This window comes from Danaus plexippus, assembly GCF_018135715.1.
Source record: "Danaus plexippus chromosome 3 unlocalized genomic scaffold, MEX_DaPlex mxdp_30, whole genome shotgun sequence".
Taxonomy (NCBI): domain Eukaryota; kingdom Metazoa; phylum Arthropoda; class Insecta; order Lepidoptera; family Nymphalidae; genus Danaus; species Danaus plexippus.
In genome coordinates this window covers 2,655,757-2,674,085 of record NW_026869845.1, presented here as the reverse complement: position 1 = coordinate 2,674,085, position 18,329 = coordinate 2,655,757, and the positions used below count along the sequence as shown (strand labels likewise).

The 18,329-nt window shown below is 29.2% G+C and overlaps 6 protein-coding genes across 7 annotated transcripts; 3 read left to right on the top strand and 3 right to left on the bottom strand.

The window, feature by feature from the left end:
• The first annotated feature begins 169 nt into the window (after positions 1-169).
• LOC116767861 (zinc finger protein 235-like) lies at positions 170-3,823 on the top strand. Its single transcript, XM_032658373.2, has 2 exons — positions 170-246; positions 512-3,823. Exon 2 carries the CDS (start codon positions 524-526, stop codon positions 1,676-1,678), a length of 1,155 nt encoding a protein of 384 aa, XP_032514264.1. The 5' UTR covers positions 170-246; positions 512-523; the 3' UTR covers positions 1,679-3,823.
• A 67-nt stretch (positions 3,824-3,890) lies between these two features.
• On the bottom strand, positions 3,891-6,916 carry LOC116768650 (surfeit locus protein 6 homolog). Its single transcript, XM_032659429.2, has 4 exons — positions 6,659-6,916; positions 6,211-6,582; positions 5,583-5,791; positions 3,891-4,096 (listed from the first exon to the last, which is right to left on the bottom strand). Exons 1-4 carry the CDS (start codon positions 6,774-6,776, stop codon positions 3,926-3,928), a joined length of 870 nt encoding a protein of 289 aa, XP_032515320.1. The 5' UTR covers positions 6,777-6,916; the 3' UTR covers positions 3,891-3,925.
• Positions 6,917-7,863: 947 nt separating this feature from the next.
• On the top strand, positions 7,864-11,563 carry LOC116767416 (protein arginine N-methyltransferase 5). Its single transcript, XM_032657731.2, has 9 exons — positions 7,864-8,384; positions 8,547-8,819; positions 9,136-9,315; positions 9,645-9,807; positions 10,008-10,178; positions 10,283-10,436; positions 10,567-10,805; positions 10,901-11,158; positions 11,352-11,563. The coding sequence occupies exons 1-9, from the start codon at positions 7,981-7,983 to the stop codon at positions 11,505-11,507; spliced, it is 1,998 nt and encodes a 665-aa protein (XP_032513622.1). The 5' UTR covers positions 7,864-7,980; the 3' UTR covers positions 11,508-11,563.
• A 149-nt stretch (positions 11,564-11,712) lies between these two features.
• Positions 11,713-13,923, bottom strand: LOC116766680 (ubiquinone biosynthesis protein COQ4 homolog, mitochondrial). The gene is made up of 4 exons (XM_032656714.2): positions 13,815-13,923; positions 12,513-13,608; positions 11,964-12,126; positions 11,713-11,854 (listed from the first exon to the last, which is right to left on the bottom strand). Exons 2-4 carry the CDS (start codon positions 12,999-13,001, stop codon positions 11,772-11,774), a joined length of 735 nt encoding a protein of 244 aa, XP_032512605.1. The 5' UTR covers positions 13,002-13,608; positions 13,815-13,923; the 3' UTR covers positions 11,713-11,771.
• A 554-nt stretch (positions 13,924-14,477) lies between these two features.
• LOC116766673 (zinc finger protein 726-like) lies at positions 14,478-15,709 on the top strand. The gene is made up of 3 exons (XM_032656701.2): positions 14,478-14,871; positions 15,069-15,413; positions 15,642-15,709. The coding sequence occupies exons 1-3, from the start codon at positions 14,627-14,629 to the stop codon at positions 15,655-15,657; spliced, it is 606 nt and encodes a 201-aa protein (XP_032512592.2). The 5' UTR covers positions 14,478-14,626; the 3' UTR covers positions 15,658-15,709.
• On the bottom strand, positions 15,555-18,157 carry LOC116766664 (high affinity copper uptake protein 1-like). Of its 2 annotated transcripts, none has more exons than XM_032656678.2 (7): positions 17,774-18,157; positions 17,287-17,414; positions 16,607-16,711; positions 16,430-16,542; positions 16,227-16,346; positions 15,920-15,949; positions 15,555-15,839 (listed from the first exon to the last, which is right to left on the bottom strand). In XM_032656678.2, the coding sequence occupies exons 2-7, from the start codon at positions 17,410-17,412 to the stop codon at positions 15,638-15,640; spliced, it is 696 nt and encodes a 231-aa protein (XP_032512569.1). In that variant the 5' UTR covers positions 17,413-17,414; positions 17,774-18,157; the 3' UTR covers positions 15,555-15,637. The 2 variants fall into 2 exon arrangements, with proteins under 2 accessions (XP_032512569.1, XP_032512558.1); XM_032656667.2 differs by having other exon boundaries at positions 17,854-18,155.
• Between the last annotated feature and the right edge of the window lie 172 nt (positions 18,158-18,329).

The following is an 18,329-nucleotide window of genomic DNA, read 5'->3' as shown; positions in this document are numbered from 1 at the left end:
GTACTTCAAAATAATATTTTATTTATATTATTAATATTTACTAAAATAAAATTTTTTCTATTGTTGGAATTATCAATAACGTATTGTTATTTGGAAAGCTAATTTCTGAAAAATATTTACTTTTATAGACTGTTATATTACAAGAAAAAAAATGTATATTGTCTGCGCTTATCGCAATTAAACAAAATGGCTGAACTCCTTTGAGGTTTTTATTTATTGAATTTTATAAGGGAAAGTTCAATAAAAGTATGTATATTACATTACTTTGTTTTTCAAAGATAATGCAATTATCATGTAAATACTCAAGAATAGCTTAACTTAAACATACAAAAGAACGTAATTTGGAGATAATAAAACCAAGATAGTGCGCGCATTTGCGTTGTTTGTTTACTTGTGACCAATGTTTTTGACTAACTTTATCAAAACAATGTATAGACGTTCCTCTCAATACCGTACTTATTTTAGTTTTGAGATGTAATTTATTCTAAATTAGTACTGTATTACCTTTCAGAAACCTTAAAATATGTCTAAAAAAGAATCGATTGATCAAAACGAAAGAAAGTATGATACCAGCGATTTTGATAATATTATATCACCGCACAGTATATTTGAATCATCAAAACCTAAACACCAGGAATTACCGAGTTTATCAGGATTTTCTAATGCTGAAACTCAAACAAAACAAAGTGACTTAAAAGGACAAGGGATCCAAAGCGGTCTTGGTACCTGGCATTATAATCCCTGGTGGATGCTAGCGAGTACATCTCGAAGTGTACAATCACAAGATAATTTCTCAGAAAGCAGTGACCAAACAAAAGTAAAACAAGAACCCAGCGGTGCAGGTACTCCCGATCACGACACTCTACAAAGTGATCTGGATCAATTTCAAACCACACAAACACCTCCACCTCCAGCAGGACTGGATTCCTTTTGTGATGACTGTTCCGATCCTTTTTGTGATTCGAGTATATCTATCTGTCGAAAACTTTTCCATTGCCCACACTGTCGAAAAAGCTATCCTACGATTCTCGAATTTAATACACATCTAACGGGTGTTCATCCAGCACAAAAACCATTTAGATGCCAAATCTGTTTGGAACCATTTTACAAAAAATCTCATTTACGGAGACATTTAGATTCGAACCATACTCGAAAAGATGTGAACAAATGTACTGTATGCTCAAAATATATAAAGGATAAAAGTAACTTACGTAAACATATGCAAGTACACACCGGCCGCGTACCCCAAAAACAGTTCAAGTGTGACCTTTGCAATAATAAACGTTACATGTCATTAGATAGACTCAACAATCACAAGGTGGTTTGCACGGGTGAGAAAGTACTAAAGTTTTGTGATATGTGTACTAAGGTATTTGACAACTCGAGATCCTTGAACAGCCATAAGAAGGTTCATGCTAGGGAACTAAAATGTGACATTTGTGGAGAACAGCTACGCTCTTTAGAGCAATTTAACAGCCACAAAATGATATGTTTAGGTAAAGCACAGGAAGCTGGTAGTAGTGGTTCAACAAATGCAGCTACACCACCACTAAACAATTGTTGTACCCAGCCAGGACTGTGTGAGCATGATAAACCAGCCTACCTAAACATACCTAGCTATGCCGCCGGAAGAGTTATTGATGCTACTCTGTCATCTTTAAAATCAGAAATGAACTAGCCGATATATTACACTTTAAGTTCAAATAATTCTAATTTCGTTTTAACAGATAACCAAATGGTTCAATCAATGACAGTAATAAACTACACAATTGAGAATTTCACAAGACTGATGCAAATATCCCGCCTCACAACTTGCTTTATAATTACCATTTAAATTTAGGGTGTAACTAGTAAGTAATCACAGGTAGAATAAGTTTATACCATTTGAGCATATGTAATCGAAATGTAAATATAAATATTTCCATTGCAAATATGTTAATGAATATGCTCAAATGGTCGCCCCACCTTTTATTTTGTACCATAATATAGTACACCTGTAAGTTTTCCACGGAACAGCTTTACTAATAGATCAGACCAGATTTATATCTTAACTTTTAAAATGACATAACATTATTTATTATTTGAATATAAACAATATATAAAGCCTTGACTGATTTAGAATAATACTATTAGTGTGCAGTATTACATTAAACATTTTTTTATTTTTCTATTTTGGAATGTTGTAAGAGCTATATTTTTTTATAATTTTTAGATCATAGTTATTAAGTTTCAAATGTAGTTTGTCATTGGAGGTTGTACATGGAGGGTATACTATTTTTCCAGTGCTCAATGTACACTCTACTCCAAAGACATTTTAATATATAATTTGATATGCATATTAGGCATATTATCTGAATATTTTTAAAGATAAATATTTATGGGAATTTGTTTCTTGATAATGTATTTAGATTTAGGTAAATCTTGTAAAGTGCAATGACTGGCTTAGCCGCAAAAAATGTTGTAATCATAAAAAGTTTTGTTGAGTAATTCGACTCATAATATTTATACACTTTTAATAATTATCAAGTTATAGAAAAATAACCTAATTGGTATCATAAATAGTTAAAGAATTTAACAAAAATCTTGTTGTAAACAACTCTTAGTGGTTGCAAAAGTTGTGACTTAAAATTTTCCTCAAAAGAGATCTGTATTAATAACAAATTTTAGTATACATTCATTATTTTACGTTGTATGTATATTTAAATGGTTAAACATTGAAGGGCCTTATCATTACAAATATTTATTTAATAATATTCACGTTCTATTTTGTCAAACATTTTATAACTATTAATTAATTTTATTAGGACTTTATTCGAAAGAGAGGCTTCTGTTTCGAGGCTTTATATTCATATTTAGTTGTTGCTATTTACAATTGTTTTATTTTTTACATATTGTGTTTATTTTTATTTTTTTTATTATAAATCATTTAGTGTAGATGTATGTTACGGTATGTTAAAGGCATAAGTACACCTTTAACTTTTGTCTTCTGGTAATACTTTCATGATGAATGATGACCAATGCAATATAACTGAAAGTATGATTACTATATAATCGATTCTCAATACTCTTAATTCTGAGAATGCATATTAACCGTCAATTACAACCTAGACAATAAGTATTGCAACTTCATTATTCTACAGTGCAATGTATTCATAATTAATTTGGATGAAGCAATTATTTAAAAAAAAAAATCTTTGCGTTAAATGTAACTGTTGTATACCAAATGTCAATGTATTTAATTTTTTTTTTTTTGTTGTTAAAATGTGTTTGATAACGTATTAAGCAGTGTATAACAGCAATGTTCGAATTTAATATTTTTATTCAGTTCTGGTTTACACGACATCTAGTACAATAGTACAAAATATGGAATTAATACTTAGAGATCTTGTTGTAAGATTACATACATTGATATATGTAACAGATTTTTTTTTAATTTTATGTGTAGATATTAGTGTGGTGTTTAAAATAACTTATGCACCTAGTAAATAAGAAAAAATGTGTTCATATGAATTTAGTTATTACATAGAATATACCTAGCTTTATCTGTATTACATTTGTAGTATAATAGACTGTTAAACAGTGTGATTTCAGCATAACAAGTTGATTATTTTCCACCAAAACTAAAGCAATCTTAGGGTACAATGGATATATAATATTGTAATCTAATAGATTATATACATGATTATTACACTAACACTATTATTTTTGCAAGAGTTGCTACCGTTACCTAAGTAATAAATAGATCTTTTCGTTATCATTATAGCCCCTAAACTATGAAAATGTAATACAATACCACAAATAAATGAAGAAACTGTTGCTAATATTTTATTTCTTTATGAATGTCTATGATGGATTAATATTGTTTAGGTAATTTAAAAAAGAAACTGAAAAAAATTTCTACAAAACATTTATTACCTAAAAAATATCATATAACAACTCTTCCTCTTTTGACTGCTTGTTTTACAACTTTAGCTTTCTTTTCCTTCTTCTTTTTAGAAATATTCTCTTGTCTTTTCTTTTGTCTGTCTCCCTTTTTCTTTTCAACGCTTTGTATTCTATTTTCCCATTTCTTTTTGCTCACCTTCTTGATTTGCTCCTGTAAAATCGATTTGCATTGAGTTATAGTGTTTTTTTGCATACACTAAGTAACTAAATATAGGGTTTTCCATTAAGGGCGCTTGATCTTTGAAATGCAAAAAAAAATACATGTAGGAAAGATATTTGCGAATTTTTTTTTTTATTTGGAAGGTCTATCGACCCCATTATGTATGGAATATGACATCATTCAAATGACCGCCACGGCTTCGGTTGGTGGCGCGCACACGAAAGGTCCAATTTTCGATGACTCACAACGGCGATATTCTCGGCAGATCTCGCGTTACGTTGACGCACGGGAACCGGCTGATTGTTAACTGACCCGGTTGACTCGAATTTGTCCACCAATCGACGGATAGTCGACTCGGCAGGACAATCATCGTCGTCATAAAACGGGCGAAGTGCGCGGAACGTTGCTTGAACTGAAGACCCATTTTCATAAAACAATTTTATGATTTGCACGTGCTGCCAGACACTGTAACCTTCCATGGTGGTTTGGGAGGACGGAATAAATATAACACACTGCATTTGACAGCTGTCACTCAAACAACATGGCCGCAATCAGCTGTCAAAGTTCAAGCGTCCCTATTGGAAAACCCCATATAAGAGCAATGTGAAAATTACGATCATCCACTTAGGCAATGTAGGTTCCCTGTTCCATACTCTGTATTACTTTGTCTTTGTTGGTAATGATACATTGGAGGACATTTCAATTAGGATTTTGTACTACGTAACAATAATGGAGGTCAAATAAGACTCGCCTTAACACATATCTAATACAAATCTGTCAATTATTACAAAGAATTTCATTTCATATAAATCTAGTATTAATAACGATGCATTCAGTTATTAATTGGTTGTATTGATATTATGGTTTTATGAAATTATATATAATTTTTCCATATGATTAATACCAGAGCAGAGGGCATCACGCCTAAACCAAAACAAGAAGACCCTCTTGTTTTTGTTTTATACTAGACATTACAACAAGCAACCTTTCAACTGACAATAACATCAAAGTGGAATAACGTCAAAGTTTATATTATAACTTTGCCTCTGTATAACTTATATGGACACTAAATAAAGTCATTGTTGACAAAGCATTAAAACGGAGTGAAAAATGAATTGTTACTATTTTACGGCAACTTATTTCACCACATTTCTATTAGTAATAAAATGTTACCAAACAGTTTTGTCTTCAATCAAAACTTCTTTGAGACCCAAAAACACCTAGTTACTTAAAAAAATAACATATTACAGTGTGCCAAGTATGGGTATAATAAAATTGTGATAAATTAGTATTAGGGAAAGAAGTGATATATATCTCAAATTTAGAATACATTCACAGTCTTACACATTATTATCATCAAGTTAAGTTTTAGTGATTTAGTGTAAAACTGTTTGTGTTTAGTAACAATAGCCAACTCATTGTTAGGGGACTAGTTAGAGCTTCCCATATATGTTATTGATGATAAAAGTAAACTTACAATTTTCTTAATAGACTTCTTAAGCAATGTAGGATCATCTTTAACTTTCTCTCCTTCAGCCTTCTGAAGTATATTCTTCCATGCTATTTTTTCTTTCAATTCTTTTGCTTTTTCAGAGTCAACTTCTGCAATATTTTTAATCTTTTCTTCCTGCTGTTTTAAATTATCCAATAGTTTTTTAGGATCCTTGTTACCTTTTGATCCCCTGTCTACAAAAAGTGGTTAAATCCATTAAATGAATTGTAAAATCAAGAAAGTAAATATAATTATAATACATAACATATCAATTTTAATACTAAATCACTTTATTTTCTATCTTACAGAACTTAAATTTTCCTTTAGAATTATAATTAAATTTTAGATATCAAAATAGACTTTTATTGATCTTTTTTAATTGGTATTTTTAAAATTTAAGTCAAATCAGACCATAAAAAGGTCCTGCTTGTAGAATATTCTATTTATCTATACTAATAGTATAAGTAGAAAAGATTTGTTTATACATTTGTTGCCATTGAATGAGCTCCGAACCTACTGAACTAATGTGAAAAATGTTTCTCGATTGGAAAGCTACACTTTCCCCAAGTGCCATAGACTATAATATAACAAATAAAGTTGTATCTCAACAAACCTCTGTCACCTAGTTTTGCAAAGTCAAACTTAGAGAACACTAGTTTGCCTTCATTGTTGAAAATTGGTTTTGCTGCATTTACATTAGGTTTAACATTATTCTTCTTATTCTCTGTTGGGTTTTCTGAATCCAATACTGCTTGAACTTTATGTTTGTTAATTTTAACCTTTTCCCGCTTTTTGATTTTGTTTAACTTGCTATTGAGACTTTTTTTTGCTAGTTTATTTTTCAAATTATAGTTATTCTGGGACTTAATCTTTTCTAATCTTTCCTTTAATTCTAAAATATTGCTCGCTCTCGCAGGTTGCGGTTTATTATTTTGTTCTGGTTTATCACCAACAATTTCAAAATCCATTTGATCTTCCATATCACCTGAAGAAACAATAAAAAAATATTTAGTTAAATGACATATATTTCCATAATAAAGACTAAATAATTTAAGACAAACCTTTTTTTTGTAATGGTATAGATAAGACGGAGAAAACATTTTTTATAAAATTTAATTCTTTAGTTAGATCAAGCGCCAATTTATTATTACTTTTTCTTAATTGTTTGATTACTGTCATTGTAAAAAGTAGAAAATTACAGTCTCGGCACCCAAGATTTAACCGAGGACTCAATAACAAACAAATTATTATTAAATAAATTATTTTAGGTTAAGGATGCTTAATAAACATATATACACGTGAGTTAAGTATGCCAAAACAAATGTCAAAATAAAATGTCAAAATGAAATTTGAAAATAAACCATGGTGGCGGGATTTTTTATCAGAATTCAGAGTCAACTTACAAATGTAAATCTTTAACTATGGTTTTAAAAATGATAAAACTTACTTTGTTGGATTGTGGTGTTGAGTGGAATATCGATGCAGAAAACAATACATATTGTCAAAATTCTTTTTTTTTTCACCTGAAAAATGCAAATCTGTAATTGAATGTTTATGGCATATTACGTAAATTAGTACAACATATGTTATTTTAAATATATTTTTAAACCTATAAATAAATAAAAATACAACATTCCATTTCTTGTTAAATCGTCTAAATTAAATATTATTAATAGAGAATAGGTATAATAATAAAAGTACCACCACAACGATTCAAATTGCTCCAGGTGTAACCCAAAATTAAAATAATATTGACCGTTCACTCATTTAGTTCATGCATTTCCGGTTCTAATGTCAGACTTAGATTTATTAAATAAAATATACTATAAACGACAGAATAAATACATAGTTAGTCTTTTTGAAACTTTCTTACAAAATAACATAAAAATGACAATTATAATATTTTAAATATTAAAATGCTACAGACCAACAACTCAATTAATATTTTATAAATAATGAACGCAAGTTTAAATTCAGGATCAGGCAGATTTTCAAAAATTATTCAATAATATCTCTAATGGGTTTGATTAATTTAAGCCTCTCAAAAAAGCCTTCCCCCTCTAGATTTTACTGAAAGATTATAATTTAAAACAGTTCTGTGGTTTTGTTTAGCGTGAAGAGTCCAAAAATCACTTTTTCATATTTATCGACTCTTAGAATTAAATATATTTCAAGTCAATGCATAGGAACTTGAAGTTGTAAATGACAAGGGCAGTTTGAAATTGTCAATTTAACCTTTTCGTTAAAACTTGTAACAGTTTACGGTTGACTTTGAAGTTTGACGTTTTCTTACTTCTATGTTTCTAAGTTTAGCGTGCTTGACGATATCGTAGTTTGAAATATAGATTTAAATTTTACTACGCTTCTAGAGGTATAAGTCATTATGGCCCAGCAAGAAATTTCTTGTGGCCTAGATTATACAATTGCTCCAGATTTACAAGCATGTCTTACTGAAGCATTGCATGCTAATTATGCATTTATTGTATCTCAAATTGTACATCCACGCTTCCGGCTGTCTTCGCTGCCTTCAGGCAATACTGTTGGGGGTTTTACGCGGTCAGATATGATATTATCTCCTCAAGACTGGAATAGCCGAGTTGTTGGAAGAGTGTCTGGTTATTTAGATCCAGATTCTCCATCACATATAGTACAAAAACGTCATGAAGACTCTTTGAATGAGGAACTAGCTTATTGCCGAGGTCTAGGTCTTCCAGCTGTTATGTTATCACTACATTCAAGAAAATCAAATAATTTAGCTAGAATCTTACAAACTTATTTTGAAACGAGGTAAGGATGATGTTTGTACACTGATATATATGTGAACATTTTCTCATCAAAGATTTATACATGATGATTTAAAAAATAATTATTATGTTAAAAGGATTAATACAACTTTATTTGTTTTATTGGTTATAATAACAAAATTATTTACATGTTTGTTTTTTTTAGCCACCATCCGACACTAATTTGGACGAGTGTGCCTATGATTTGTCACAGAACCATGAGAGTCTGTGATGAAGATAACAGTAACGAAGAAGCTTGGAATGAACCATGGCACTGGTGGACCAAATTTCATGAATGTATGGGTTGGGATAAAAGAATTGGTGTTGTATTAGAAATATCAGCCGATTTACCCTCAAAAGATATTGTAAACAGGTGGCTTGGTGAACCAGTAAAGGCCATTATATTACCTACCTCACTCTTCCATAACAATAAAAAGGGGTGAGCATATAAAACTCATTTCATATTTTAATAAAATGTAAATATCTTTAATTTAAATAATAGGAATACACCAGAAAAGTAGTTTGTTAGAAATAAATTTTCTTATGTGAGAACTTATTTATTCTATTTTAATAACAGTTTGTTATAATTATCTATTAAAAATAATTATAATCTCTTTTTGGGATTATTAAAATTATCTACGAATGGTGAAGAGCTTTACCTTAAACCTGAATTACTAAAGAAAAAGTATAAAAATTTCTTTATGGAGCTCTTTGATTTTGGCAATTAAAATTCAGTTTTGTTGTATTTGTTACAGTTATCCTGTCTTATCAAGAGCTCATCAACAAATAGTTGTAAGCATGGTAGAAAGAGATGCTCAAGTTATTGTCAGCGGTGCGAGAAGATCAAATATTGTATATTATTTACAGTATTTATATAGGTTGTGGAAAAGGCGACCTTATGTTGTAGATGATCCTATGCTTAGTTATGCAAGAGGGTAAAAATTTTGACTGTACTAGTTACATAATCATTTATGATATGGTAGGAGCTCAATATAGTCTTAGCAAATTGGCTGTAGAAGTTTTGTTCATATTTGCTTTTAACCTACTCTTTTTATATTATAGATGCTTACATGTTTTGGTCCATCTGAGCCTATTGTTCCTTTTTTATTAACTGACAAATTTTGTCTTATTTCCCTATGTTCCTTACCTGAATCTAGACTTTTTCTAGATGGGTATACCACCAGTAATAAAAATTACAAGTAATTGTTAAATTCAGCTGCTTACTTAATAACATATGTATGTATATAAATGTTTCTTTCTTCAGATGGGAAGATTTTTTACAAACTCCTTTGCAACCATTAGCAGATAATTTAGACACACACACATACAATGTGTTTGAAAAAGATCCAGTTAAATATGACCAATACCAAAAAGCAATAGCCCAAGCTCTCAGTGATCTTCAGATGAAAAGGAAAGAGGAAATGAAGGTTTTTTAAATTTTATTTTACTGACCATTATTAAAAAGGTTGTTTTTTTATAAGAAATAATTATAAATATCTATAATTAAGATTAAGTGATGAGTGTTGTCACATTTTATTCATTGTTTATCAGATTATTTTATGATATGTATTTAATATTTTTTATAAAAACTTTTTTGTTAAAATGATAAGATCACTTTTTTGGGCAGATTCAAGAGGAAGACTCTGCAGGTCTTACAAATGTTAAGGAAATCATATCCGGTAAAAATGGTATTGTAGAAAATGACAGACCATTTACAGTCATGGTGTTAGGGGCTGGACGAGGTCCTCTTGTGAGGGCGACACTTAATGCTGCTGATATCACTAATTGCAAAGTAAAGGTGAGAAAAAATTACTTATAATAAAAACTTAAATTATAACAATTCAATAATTAATGAGCAAATAAAATTCCTGAATATTATACATGCTTATTTTGCAAATGAAGGTGATAGCAGTTGAAAAGAATCCCTGTGCTGTAGTAGTACTGGCAGCTCAAGTACGAGAAGTCTGGCGGGATCGTGACGTTACTGTTATACCAGGAGATATGAGACAAATAAATTTATCACCTAAGGCTGACATCATAGTTTCAGAACTGCTAGGTAGTTAATATTATATAACATCTATAATTACTTTGAAACCTAAATATACAGTAGTGTAAATATAATTTACTATCCATTTTGATACTTTACTATTTTTCAAAAGAAATTAAAATGGTTTTACTATTCTTAGGTTCATGGGGAGACAATGAACTATCACCGGAATGTTTAGATGGAGCGGCTGGACTTCTCAGACCTGGTGGCATATCAATACCTAGGGAATACAAGTCATATGTTGCACCTATATGTTCACCCAGGCTATGGGCAGCAGCTAGAGCTGCTTCTCCAGGAAATGCACAACAAATAGAAAAAAATCTGGAAACATTATGGGTTGTTTATATGCAAAATAAACATAACATAGCCGAGACAAAGGTTCAGTATCTTAAATCTTACCTATTTGATTACAGTTATTTTTTTAAATATTTTTCATGTTCAGTAAATATGAATAACATTTAATATTATTGTAGCCAGTATTTACATTTGAACACCCATCAGAAGGAATTAAAAATCAAGACGGTCAAGAAGTCACAGATTATAGAGGATTAAAAGTAACCGACAACCGAAGATCTACAACAGTCACGTGGGAGGTTAAACAAGACAATGTTATGCATGGTTTTGGTGGCTACTTTGATTGTGTTTTATATGGAAAAGAGATGCTGAGTATTGTGCCTGATACTCATAGCCCAGGAATGATATCATGGTTTCCAGTCTTCATTCCTATAAGGGTATGCTATTAATTTCTTAAATATTATATTTGAAAAATACAATATAAAATGTATAATTGAGACATACATATATATATTTCAATTGTTTATTACATCTGAATTGCAGTGATGAATTAATTTGACAACCTATTCTTTTTTCTTATATCGCAAATTAATTACTTAGCTAAAATTATCTGTGTATGATTTTTTACAGACACCCCTAAGAGTACAAAAAGGTGACACGATAAGTGCCACTTTTTGGAGATGTGTTAATTCCAGAAGAGTGTGGTATGAGTGGATTGTCGAAGTTGACAATCACACAACTCCTTTGCATAATCCTAATGGTCGAAGTTCAGAAATGTTACTTTGATTAAAAAACACACATGCTGCCTTAAAAAGAAATATATACACATATATTTTTATCAATTTTCTTTTAATTATTAACAATTACTTTTCTAATTTGTTACTAGTACTTCAAAGGTATATATAATTTGTCTCATGAGCATTAAATACTAAATAAAAAAACAAATATTAATATATGACTTCCTGCAAATTAATGAAAAAGAAAGAAACACTTAAGTTATTAACACCAATAAATTATTAATTTAACAAACACTATACATACAATATGTCTTTATTTAACATTAAGTTTAACTATATTCATCTCTCTATGAAAATCATCAATATCTTGATCCCATCTCTTTTCAAAATAGATACCTGAAATTTTTATTAATATATAAAATAGCAACATTCATCAAAGAGGCAAATATCAATCATAAAATATATCATGGAACTCAAAATCTCATAAAATGTAACAATAAAATACCTTGTAAAAAAGCGGCATTTTTTCCAGTTTTAATAGCCCAAGGTAAATAATGATTAAGGTACAATTGTCTATGCTTAGGTTTTAACCTAGCAGCACCCCAGATACCACCTCCGATGCACATTGGTAATTTTGTTTGTATTCCTTCTACCCACTTCACAGTTACCTTTAAAGTGAGTTAGAATTAGGACTAGAATTAGTTCTCAGCACTGATTGCGCTGGCATCTAGAGTAGACATGACTTTCAAATGTGAATAAAATAAAAAAAAAATTAGATGTTCTATATTAAACAAAAATTCCAAAATTATGTCATTTATTGAATATGAATGGATGTGCCCTTCCTCTATAAAGTTCTTGAAAAATAGCTGATTAGCTTCAAAGTTCCTTGAAAATATGCACAAAGAAATGGTTTACATTTTAAATAAAAATAAAATGGAAGATCATTGATGGGTTTAACAAATTTAAGAAAAAAATTGAACTCAGTAATTTGAGAAGCTTCTAGCTATCATTATTTTATATAATTTAACATACATAGTTGTTTACAATGACTTACTTCCCCAAGCATAGTAGTCTTCATAAATAATACTGAATGAACAAGGTCATGGACTTCTCTATAACGTTGCATAACATAAGCCAAATCAGGATCGGCAATAAATTGTACTGGTAATCTTGAATCTGCTGTTATTTTATTGTCAATCATAAAATCATAGTACACCCTACCGAGAGTGTTTTTGGGCATTTCAGAAAGACTTTTAAAACAAACAGTCTTAGAGTTTATTCGTGGCTGAGTGTTAAGAATTTCGACTCCTTCATTCGTTTCAAGCATTTTATTTCGCATATTAACTAATGCTGTAGTACCAGTCACTTCTCCTAAGCAAGCTATCATATCACCTCTATGTGGATTTAAAAGTGCTACTGATGCCGAACCAATAGTTAGTAAAGTTTTTTGGAATAAGTTCGTTTGAATGAAATTTTTCTGCATTTCATCTTTAAAACGAGCTGCAGCCAAAGAACTTTGAAATCTCTTCAAATATATTCGCATTTTATTTACTTTAATTTGTGAATTATTTAACAACACTTAACTAGATAATAACATTAAAAATTATTTTAAAAATAAATACTCAACTTGCCAAATGTCAAGAACGTCACTTAAGATGTCGTACCCAACCGTAATAAAAATAAGTCTGAGAATGGTGTCGACAATAATAATTAAAAAAAAAACAAAGTAGACAATTTATAATAAGTAATAAAACGAATATAATTCTAAATGATATTAGAAAAAACTTTCTAAACAACAAGACAAACAAACGTCGTGTATTGTTTAAAAAGTCTTTTTAATGTAAAGACATGATGATCATTAAATTAAATACATACATAGCGGTATAAATAACATAAAGAGAATTTTTTTCTTTAAGAATTTCTTCGAAACGTATATTACATAAATTTTTTACTTGTCATTCTAGTCTTTTATATATCTGTCATCATAAGTAAATTCCCCAAGCTTCAATTCTTCCCTTATTATTTGCACAAAAATTAGATTCAGAGACTTTTTCTGATGAAAGTATGAAGACCTTCTCCAATTGACTATCCTAAACTCCTTCATCCTCTGTACGATCTTCTCCCCTTCAACATCTCTCATTCTTCACATACTGAATGCCAATGAAATGTGGTCAGTTCATTTTATAAATTAATATGAAAACATATTAAAACCAATAGAATGAAGTTGTGATAAATTCGAAAATTTTTATATATATATACATATACAGTATACAATTAACATTTTTTTTTATTTTACATATGTATTATTTATTTTTATTTATGTTGTTGTTAATAGTTTGTTCTTTTACATACTTACATATTTTCTCAATATAACTCAATCGAACCTATAAAATTATATTCTACAAATTACAAGAAGAGCCTCGGTTGTGTCTCCTCCATTCTAAGCGACATTGTCAGAATATACTGTGCATGTTTTTGTATGGATCAAGAGCACGTTTAAAAACGAACCCTCAAACATTGTTTTTCAATTTAAAATTAATTGAAATTGTGAACCATTAGGACTCATGAATTCAAAAGCAAATCGGCTTATTTAAATATTGGAGCAAAAACAAAAGTAACTGGTTTAGTTGTAGTTGTAATTAAAATTTAACTAAGAATAAACATTTTGAATTTTTTTAGTTTTAAAGTTAGTGCCATGCAATAAATACTATCTTAATCTTGCTAATTTTACTTTCTGGGTTATTGATTGTGGGATATTGTTTTTTTTTTTATCAATTCAGACTGTATTTATCAATTACGCCATTAAAATTTAAATATAAAAAATATTAAGTTTTATTGTTCTTTTTAATTGTATTTCAAATCGTTAATCGTTTAATTTTGACACATAAGAAAAAAAATTATCTTTAATAATAAAACAAAAAGCAATAGAAAAACTATCTTTAACTAATTACAAATGTTTACTAATTTGTACAAAGCATAGGTTATACAACGTATACGATTTAAGTTTTAACCTAATCTCTGTGTTGACATCCGTCAAAAGGAGTTTGAAAAAATATTACTTAAATACAACCAATTGCTATAATTTCTAATATAGGCATCATTACATTTTCACAGATATTAGAACATATAAGTGATTAGGAACTGACGCAGATTTTTCATTAAACTATAATGGCAAAAGATACTACGGAAGAAATAAATCCTTTGCTTATTTACCCCGAAACATGCCAAAGATTGTTTACAAATAGTGTAGGTCGTCCTAAAAAGACTAATGAAATTAATTTCAGTCCAGAACCGAAATCGATTATTGCTGTATTTTTAACTAAAGAAAAAAATGATAAAAACAAAAACAATATACAACAATCGAATGTTACAAAAAAACAAAAAACTTGGACTTGTAGTTACTGTATGAAGAGGTAAACATACGTGATAAGAATAGAGGACGTAAAGAAGTTTAAAATTATTATGTCATTGAAAACTCATTCATCATGTGTTAAACTGCTTTATTGAAAGTAGTATTTATTTATTGCAATCAACAATAAAACTATTTTATTTTTTTAAATAAGTGGTAATAATTACTAAGAGTTATTTTAACACTATCCTCTTTTTTCAGAGTGTTTCACAGCAAATCTGAGTTTAAGAAACACAATACAAAGCATAATCATATTTTCAAGTGTGATGTGGAAAATTGTTCATACAATACAAAATTCTCTTCAAACCTCAAAAGTCATAAAAGAATACATCTCTCTGAACAACCATATTTTTGTGATGAATGTACATTTAGATCAAAATTTATAAGTTCTTTAAAAACACATAAAAGGCTTCATAGGGATGAAAGACCATTCAAGTGTCAGTTTTGTGAATATAAGTGCAATAGCTGTTCTAATTTAAAAAAACATTGTACTCGTATTCATGAAAACAAAACCAATGACAAAGATAATAATTTTTCTGAATCCAGGTAATTAATAGAAACTATTTTATTTCAAAGCAGTTTATATTTTAACTAATATACTAAAACTTACAAAATATACAACTGGTATAAATATATTGGTACCCAAGAAGGCTGTCTTAATATAAAATGATAAATTATACCACCACAGTATACATAACCATATTTATTGGCAAGGTTTTATAATTATCTATAATAATACTATGTAGGTATTCATAATAATTCAATATTTGTCAGTGACAGTGTTCAGTAAAGTCAACAACTACTGATTCACGCCAGCCAAAGAGGAAATAACCAGATGCAGATCCAAGAACGACGGCGGCACACAACCAAGTATTGTATGTCATAAACACCAACATTAACATGTAGCTTACTAGAACTTGGAAACCATGAAGCACCGTCTGCCACCCATGCGCTGCACTCAACATTGTGGGACTGTAAAATTAATTAAATTAGTATTTAATAATAACTTACATATACAAGTCCAGTTATAAGTGAGAAAAAAATTCACTTACATATTTCTTTCAAGTGCATGGGGCATTGGCCTGCAATATGAGTTAAAGTGATTATGTGCCAAATACAAATAAGTATAACTATTATTGTATTATCTTAAAAAAAAAAAAATTAAAATACTCCATATTTGTTTTATTATTATACTTATCACAGTTTAAAAATATAAATGGGAATTTGGAGGCGGTGAAATCAAACTTGTTATTAAATATAAATCCAGTGGGTGCAAATTATCCATCCTCATGGAGTCATATTAAATTTATGGTTATTAAAACATTTCTAGTCTTTACAGCTTAGCTTATAGTAACTTACGGTATCACTTGGGGTTCATCAGCACATATATTAGACACACCTTTATCAGGTGGCGATACAGCACAATACTGTAGACCTGTATATGTTTTCCATAATAAATGTTTTCTATAGTATTTCAATCTGTAAAATATAGAAAAAAAAACATAACAATAAATTTCTAATGTAAATATATGAATACAGAATTTATAATAAATGTTATATACCCCTCATACAGAAGAGCCAGAATAAAAATAGCTAGGAAGGAACCAATAAATTCGCCTATATCAGTAACATTCCACCATGAGAAAAGAATTGTCTCCTTATATCCTCCATGAAACTACAACAAATAATGTCTCATAAATTTATGGTAATAATAATATATATTCAAAGTTGGAACTTACAGTCATAGACATCATGCTGTGCATATCACGGTGATGACCATGTGTAGGTGCACTCAGCGTGCCAAAATTAATACTGTTGAGATCTTCACTTGAGTTAAACATTACCTGTCGAGCATGGATTGCACAGATTAGTCTTACCAACATGAGTTTACCAATTAGTTTATGTGAGGATGAAAGAAGTTATATATACATATTTAAAAATAATTTCTTTCACTGGTAATGAGATTCTTTCTCATTTGTTATTAAAAGTCAAGAAACACATTCTTATATCAGAAATTAATACTGAGGTTTTAGTTTTGTAGTCAACTGAGTTATTTGCAACATGTATTGTCATAGTAGTAGTTTTGTTTTGCGGTATAAACTTGACATTATTACATAATAATAATAGTAAATATGTAGGGCAAACTGTGAATGTGACCTTGTTCACATATAAATGTGGAATGAGAAAAAAAAATGTATGCCTTAACTTTTCAACTACAGATAACTTTTGCATACTAGTGATAATTTAATTAACTAATTATCTACCGCCAATACTTTATTTTATTTATTTATATTCACAGAGATTAAATAAAATGTTATTGCCAAATTTACAGTACACTAAGAAAAATAAATTTTATATCTATCTATAACATTTAATTAAAACAACTAAGCTAGAAGCTAATAAAAGCAGTGAAACTTACACTCCCATCTTCATAGATATGTGAACTGTTCATGCCTATTTGATGATCTGCTTGCATCATATTATCCATATTATGAACTGGCTCCATGTGATGATGTGCATGATCCATATGGTTATGTCCCTCCATCACTAAGATATGTAACAAATATAATTAACTTCTACACCAACCACTCCAATACATAAATAAAGTCACATGTTTAAAAACCTATACATCCAAACACTTGAAATCAAATGGAAGTTTATTAAACAACACTCGAAAATCAAAACAAACCTCAGGAAACTGTTTAAGTGTTTTAATCACTTATGATATAAAACAATATATATTTTTATAATGATTTGGTCACAGTTTCTAAAATGGTGCTTTTAAAATGTACTATTACTTCATATTTTAATTTATAAGTAAACATAACTCAATAGGATATTTTCAATTTCCACTTAGCGTACTTACTGCATAGCGCATGATGATGATGAATATAAAATGAATATACCTTACAATGTTTAAAGTTCAATTAACAGTGGTAACAATTGTGACCCGTTTTTATCTGCACTACATTAGTTACATTCATACCTTTCAAATTTTAAACGCAAGCACTTTCACTTTTTTCTTTCGAGGTTTCTTAGATACTTATTTGTGAGTATCTGTAGCATGTATTCGACCAATTGAAGTCAGTACAGTTTACATAATGTCTGTGCTAAACACTTACAAATTATTTAATGTATATATAGGTATGTCATATGGACAGTTCGGTTAAAGAACAAATTAATTGGTTTATTAATGAAGTTTTCTTTGTTGTAAATGTAATAATGCATGCGAACAAATTAAACTTTTTTGCAGTTTATGAATTTGTCATATTAGTCAATTTTATGACAGTAAATGTTGATGTGTTGCTAATTGTAAGTTATAATTTTGTAAAACAGGATTAGTGTTGCTACTTAGAAAACATAAAAAAAAGACAAATTATATAAAATGGTAAATATCATAATAAAAAAGTAAATAATTAATGAATAATGTTTATTATTTATAAAATGTTTCGTTTATGAATC